Genomic DNA, 6,576 nt, shown 5'->3' on the forward strand with positions numbered 1-6,576 from the left:
ACTAAACACACACACTCGAGAGGGACGGATCCAGAGAGCCGTTTTTTCCCCGCTCCGCCGGGCTCCTAAAAGACCGTCTATATCGATTCCATTAGAGTAATGTGACCTTCGGGGGAAGGTACTCAATAATGTACCGTTTAATTACCGGGCTCAATCATTCAGCGTTGTGTGTGCGATGTACCCACCGCCCAGTTTACCCGGTTGACCGTCTCTCTTTTTGGATTATTGACACACAGTCCAAGAAACGTGTAAAGTAGGACCATTGAAATTGCAAAGGTTTTCTACACAAGTGTAACGCACAGAGCCCCAACAGCCAACTTGCGCACAAATGCACAGTGCTGAAACTGTGATGACACTATGTGTTGAACTTTCTCCCACTCACCACTCAGGTTGTCGTCTGATTTAAAGCACAGTCGGGTATTATCTTATCTCGGTGGAAACACAAAAGAAAGGATAAAACTATTGCATGTTGCAAATGGGAGCAAAAGTCCCGTCATGTTTGCGCAGAGATACTTGCACAGCTGTAGATGGTGAGGTGGAGGTATCACTCACCGGTGCGCTGCTTTTCTGTACCACTTTCCGGTACTCTGGTTGAAGCCAGTAACGTTTGGGGCGGCATCTATTCCTGGTGATAGTGGTGGTCGACACAGAGGTTCCATTGTCACTTCCATCATTTCAAATGGAGTGCGGTGAATCTGAAATAAAACAAGACACAGATCACAACATGTAATGTCAGCTCAAATACAACTTAGATGTGAATTACAACGACACTTGGAAGAGAACAATGAGAAACGCACAGGCAAGCAGGCGAATCACCCCAGACTGTACACTACAGACTCAGATATATGAGTCACCTTACAAAGAAACAAACTGAAACAGTTGCAGAAGGCAAAGGAAGACCAAAGAATGCAAAACGACACAAAATTCTGGCCGCGGTTCTGGCTTAGCCCAAAGTGTACAGTACGACAACCCGCATTAAGAAACTTAACACCGCACCCCCGGGAAGCGCAAGCGGGGAACGGTGTGGGAGGGGGGCGGTCCCCCCCTGGGGCGCCCTAACCTCGCAGCAGCCGCTCCGCTCGCCGGGGGGGCCTCGCCCTTCGCTCGATCGCGCACTCTCTCACCACCGAGCTCGCACCCACCTCGCCTGAGAAGATGCGCAGACTGGCTGCCCGCAAGACAGACAATCAGGGACAACACACGACGAGCTGACGCGGAAAAACAATGCGTCTTGCAACTTCACCGGCGGTGTGTATGTGTGTGTGTGTGTGCGGCGACTGCAACAACGTCGTAACAACAACACTGCGTCCGACGAGAGCAGAAGACAGACGGGCTCGACTGTCGTCTGCTGCCTCTCCGTCATCTGCTGCGGCGGGGGAAGGGGGAGGCGGGCGGAGGGGTGGTGCGGCACCACAGGGTTGCCAAGTCGAGCAGCACTCGAGACGTCGTATCGACCTCTCGAACTTCCCCCGTACAGTCACGCGTAATCCTCGCTAGGTGAAGGCGCGGAAGCTCGGAACTCCCCGTTGTTGATGCACCGCGCGAAGACGACGATGCACTCTCTTTGGCCGCGGGAAAACGCGGGAAACGTGATGAGAGCGACATTTTATAAGGAATGACAAAGTTTCGACGGCTCTGTGGAGACACCGCCCGCGTCGCGTGCCTCCCGCCGCGGGCCGGCTGCGGCGAAACCTTTTAATAGCTACCTGCATCCGTGCGCTATCGCCTCGATATCGCAAGACCGTCGCCCTCGCCACGGCAGTACACACACACACACACGGGCACGCACTCGACGCTCCCGGCGATTCGCGATGACGATGATTCGCGTGTCCACGTCGGCCAGTGTCGGCCGACGCCCCCGCCGCCGCCGCCGGCCCCCGCACTGCTGGGCCGAGGTCCTTCCCCTCGTGTCGTCCGGGGCAGCACCGCGGAAGGGCAGCACCGCGGCGGGCCTCACCGGGCCTCCTCCAGAGGCTCGCCGGCGTCCGCGGCAAGCGCTTCGCCCACGTCCCGCGCGTCAACATGCCCGCCAGCAGGTTCACATTCGGCTGCCCGCGAATTAATTCTTCAACAAAGTCTCTTGCTGCGTTGACATTTTTGGATGCCCCCAACACTGATAAGCTGAGCAGTGGAACTGCTTCACACTTGTAAGGGTGCAACTGCAAGTTGAATGTCTTCAACTCAGTAGTTGTGTACGTGTACACCTTGAAGTGTTTATCTTGGTAGGTGTGCTCTTGCAAGTGTGCAACTCCTCAGTTGAGCACTTCCTACACAGTGAGCGTTCATTCTGAGGAAGTGTACAGCAGAGAAGTGCACACCTGCCGAGTTGAGCAAACGGAGTTGCACACTTGCGAGTATGATTCAACTTGCAGTGTTGCACACTTCTAAGTGTCAAGCAGATGCACACTTGGTTTAACAGTGAAGGTCTTGGCACTACTTAAGCGTGACCCGCCAGAAGCAAGAGATGTGCCATAAGCGCGGGCACTAACTTGGTCGTTCTGGTTAATTCGTCTTACGCGGCCCCGAGCGTTGGAAGCGTCACGGCGGGAGTCCGGTTTACTCCCGGTTGCACCCAGAGCAGCAGCGGGCCCGGAGCCCGCCCCGCCCAGCGGATCCAACAGACACTACTTACTTCCTCATTAAGAGTAGTAGTCTGCTTACATGGCCCGCTCGCGAGGACGAGTTCGTAGTGGTGCACGCGGCCCCGGCCGACAGGATCGTCCAGGTCCTGGGCGGAATGAGCGGGGAAAGCCCAGCTCTTGGGGGAGAACGCGATGCAAATGCGTCACCTCGTCCTGGTGTGGTGTCGTCAACCGGGTCAGGTCGACGCGGTTTGAAGTCGGCAGCTGCATGTGTGCAAAAAAATTCTTTGCTCTGTCTGCAGGCGCAGGGGTTGGGGTTGGATGTTGACGGTGGCGCTGATGACGTCGTGGTCGGCCTGCGCGCGGGCCGCTCTGCCGCCGCCCTCGGCCCGCCCGCCGCCCCCGGGAGCCGCCCCCCGGCCCGAGGACTGCGCCCTGCTGCTGCCCCCGCAGACCATCAACCTCATCAGCGACAGGCGAGTGCGCGACAAGAGGGGATTTAAAAATAAAAGTCCGAAATGTTTTTCAAGGAAAAAAATGGCAACTTTACGAGAAAAATTAGGAAAATTAGAAATATTCCCAGAAAATCAAAACTTTGCTGAAATAAGAGATTTCAAAAAGATTATTACACTTTTTTCTAGAAAAACTTCGCTGGAAAAAATAAGAAATTTCAAAAAGATTATGAAATTTTTTCCAGGAAAATCTTTGAAAAATTAAATTCCGTTATACGAGACCAACAGAGAGAGAGAGAGAACGATAAGGGCCTAAAGCTGGCTGCTATATCAGAATGCCCTATCAGCATCTGACCTGTGCGTGATCCCGACGGCCAGCTGTTATTGATGTGTGAGCAATCACAGCGCCACCAAACGGTTGCGAGAGCGCCTCGCGCGAGCGGTTATAGCGCCGGGTTGAGACGAAACAACAACAACAACAATAAAAGCAAATCAATAAATTAAGCAATTCGCGCATATTAATCCGCTGAATAATGCTTCCTTTGTGACGATTACAAACAAATCTGTTGCGTTGCACGCAGGGCCGATACCCGATGCATACCGTTTGGCGCCGTGAACGAGGCTTTCCACGAGGCCCGGGGACGCACCGGACCCCGACGTCCGGCCGCCGGCCCCGCCCCGGACCACTACGTCGGCCAGCTGGGGGCCGCCCTGGAGGAGACCACCCGCCTCCTGAAGGAGAGGTGCTGAGGACATCCTGACGCCTCTGACCGAGCTTGAGCTCGCCGACGACGCCGTCCTGACCGCCTACGCCCTCTGCTTTCCCCCGCAAGGTTCTCGCTGTCGCGGGCCGACGTGGTCCTGGGGCTGGCCGGCGTGGACACCCGCTGGACGGACATCGCCCGCTTCTGCCCGGCGTCACTCGCCTCGCGCCGGAAGTGCGAGCAGACGCGCTTCCGGCGGCACGACGGCGCGTGCAACAACCTGGCCAGCCCGACCTGGGGCGCGGCGGGTACCGCCTTCCGGCGGCTCCTCCCGCCCGACTACGGCGACGGTACGTCCGTACGCTCGCTGACCTTTAGGAGCGTTGGAAATTTCCGGAAAATTTCCGGGAGTGTCTCGAAAAATAAAACCGGAAAAAAAATTCAGCGGTCTGGAAAATTTTCCTTATTTTGCCTGAAAATTTCCGGGAATTTTCCGAGAATTTTCCGAGAATTTTCCGGGAATTGTTAGGAAATTTTCCAGGCTGCCTGCTGACCTCTTACCCGGCCTGTGCAGACGTGGGCGCTCCCAGGCTGGCCCGCTCCGGACGGCCTCTGCCCAACCCCCGGCTCGTGTCCCGGCACGTGCACCGCGAGCTGGCGGCCGGCCGCGGGGCCGCAGAGCAGCGCGCGGAGCACCAGCGGGCCACCTTCCTGTTCGTCACGTGGGGGCAGCTTCTCGACCACGACCTCACCCTCACCGCCGAGACCAAAGGTAGTACGACGGGCCGGCCTAGCCGCAGGCCGCCTCATGCAGGGCCGGTAGCATATGGTTAAAGGGTTAGATTAGGTTTGTAGGGAAAAAAACTAAAAATTTCCTGAAAATACAATAATTTCCCAGATCCTGCGGAAATTTTCATCCGTGGCTGTAAGGCCACGGCGGCCCACGGTGCACAACTCCACACTGTAATTCCAAAGGTGTACCCAGAGAGGACGACAAAGGAGTATGCCACAGAAACCAGAGCGACTGAAGTCGCCTTCTTGGCACACATCGGACACCTTTGTCGTACTCTCACGATACATCTTTGTTTGCGTAGTATGCTGAACAATCACCATGTAATCCCCCTGAGCAGGTGCTTGGCCCGCATCATCTTGTGATTGGTGAAATAGTAGGTTTTGTGGCAGGTGTAAGCCGTGGGCTGTGAGCCCTAGGCCCAAGGAGTGCGGTCCGGTCCCCTCAGGAAGGCGCCTTTGAAGTCGCATAGGATGGCGTTTGCGATGCTGCACCCAGTGTAATCAAACTGCCACAACTGACTGCTCAGCGGCGGCGACTGTCAAGCGTATTATACACACAAAGGTGTGCCAAGGAGAGGGCGAGGGAGATGTGTATGCACAAAGGGCGACTTAGGTTACTCTGTTTTCTGTCGGATACGCTATTGTCGCCCTCTCCGGGTATTACACATTTGAAATTATACAGTGCCAGCTCTTGGCCTAGCTGAGGCCGCCTAGTCGGGTAGGCCGCCCTGACGCACGCCCGTGTAGCGGGCTGACCTAGCTGCAGGCTGAGGGCCGCCTGCCGGGTAGGCCACCGCGGAGCACGCCTGTGTAGCGGGCTGGCCTAGCTGCAGGCTGAGGGCCGCCTGCCGGGTAGGCCGCCGCGGGGCACGCCTGTGTAGCGGGCCGGCCTACCGACCAGGCGTCTCCCACAGACCCCTGGACGCGCGGAGACCCGCCCTGCTGCCCTCCGGAGGACGCCAGGCCGGGCGAGCGCCCGCCCGCGCTGCACCCCAACTGCCTCGGGCTGCTGCTGCCGCGCGGCGACCCGATGGGCCGGTGCATGGAGCTGGCGCGCTCGCTGGCCGGCCTGCGGGCCGACTGCAGCCTGGGCCCGCGGGCGCAGTTCAACCTCGTCACGGCCTACATCGACGCCGGCACGGTGTACGGCTCCTCGTACCGCGCCACGGACGCGCTGCGGCAGCTGCGCGGCGGCCTCCTGCGGGAGCAGCAGCTGGACCACGGCGGCGAGGACCGCGACGAGGACGCCGCGCACCGGGAGACGGCCATGCCCCCCAAGCTGGAGCACCCCGGCGACGGCTGCATCGCCGACCAGCAGAACCCGGAGCCATGCTTCCTCGCCGGTAAGAGCACACTCCCTGCTGACTGACATGCTGGCCTACATTCAAGGGGGAGGAATCAAAAATTCAAAAGTTCGCGCGCGCAGAAACTGGCGGTTCGACGTGAGCGTGTGTGACAGGTGACAACCGCGCCAACGAGCAGCTGGGGCTGACGGCGCTGCACGTGCTGCTGGTGCGCGAGCACAACCGGCTGGCGCGGGGCTTGGCGGCGCTCAACGCGCACTGGGACGACGAGCGCCTGTTCCAGGAGGTGCGCCACATCCTGGCCGCCGTCACGCAGCACGTGTCCTTCAACGAGTTCCTGCCGCTGCTGCTGGGCCGGCGCGCCGTCAAGCGGTTCGGGCTGGCCCTGCTGGACAAGGGCGCCAGGTAGGTGCGGAGAACGGAGGGGGCCCCCCTTGGATGTCCTCCGTGTGCTCCAGGTTAACCCCAGGGGTGACCTCCGGATTATCTCCGGTTTTCCTTCGGTTGCCCTCCGGGTTTCCTTCGGATGCCCTCCGGGTTGTCTCCGGGTGCCCTTTGGGTGCCCTCTGGGTGCCCTCTGGGTGCCCTCCAGAGTTCCTAGGTTGCCCCCCCCCCTCCCCCGCGTTTCCTCCGGGTAGGCCCTGGGTGACCTCCAGATTTCCTCCGGGTGCCCTACTGGTTTCCTCCGAGTCCCGTCCGCGTCCCCCCTGGGCCCCCCCGCTGGTCCGGTTCGGGTCCGGAC

General features: G+C 59.0%; 2 protein-coding genes across 2 annotated transcripts in view; one reads left to right on the top strand and one right to left on the bottom strand.

Annotated features, from left to right (window-relative positions):
• Positions 1 to 1,078, bottom strand: part of LOC113213592 (cytosolic purine 5'-nucleotidase) — a gene marked incomplete in the record, with an annotated part of 33,759 nt that extends 32,681 nt beyond the window's left edge. Inside the window, 2 exon segments of the mRNA XM_026432703.1 lie at positions 553 to 695; positions 1,061 to 1,078. Of these exon segments, the coding sequence (XP_026288488.1) occupies positions 553 to 674 (122 nt within the window).
• Positions 1,079 to 4,522: 3,444 nt separating this feature from the next.
• The window catches only part of LOC113213601 (thyroid peroxidase-like), a 3,996-nt gene continuing 1,942 nt past the window's right edge, over positions 4,523 to 6,576 (top strand). The window contains exons 1-2 of the mRNA XM_052276979.1: positions 4,523 to 5,873; positions 5,990 to 6,239. Coding sequence (XP_052132939.1) covers positions 5,561 to 5,873; positions 5,990 to 6,239 — 563 coding nt within the window. The 5' untranslated portion in view covers positions 4,523 to 5,560. The remainder of the gene's footprint in view (positions 5,874 to 5,989; positions 6,240 to 6,576) is intronic.

The sequence above is a fragment of the Frankliniella occidentalis genome, unplaced genomic scaffold, assembly GCF_000697945.3.
Source record: "Frankliniella occidentalis isolate FOCC.00 unplaced genomic scaffold, Focc_3.1 Scaffold9, whole genome shotgun sequence".
NCBI classification, from domain to species: Eukaryota; Metazoa; Arthropoda; class Insecta; order Thysanoptera; family Thripidae; genus Frankliniella; species Frankliniella occidentalis.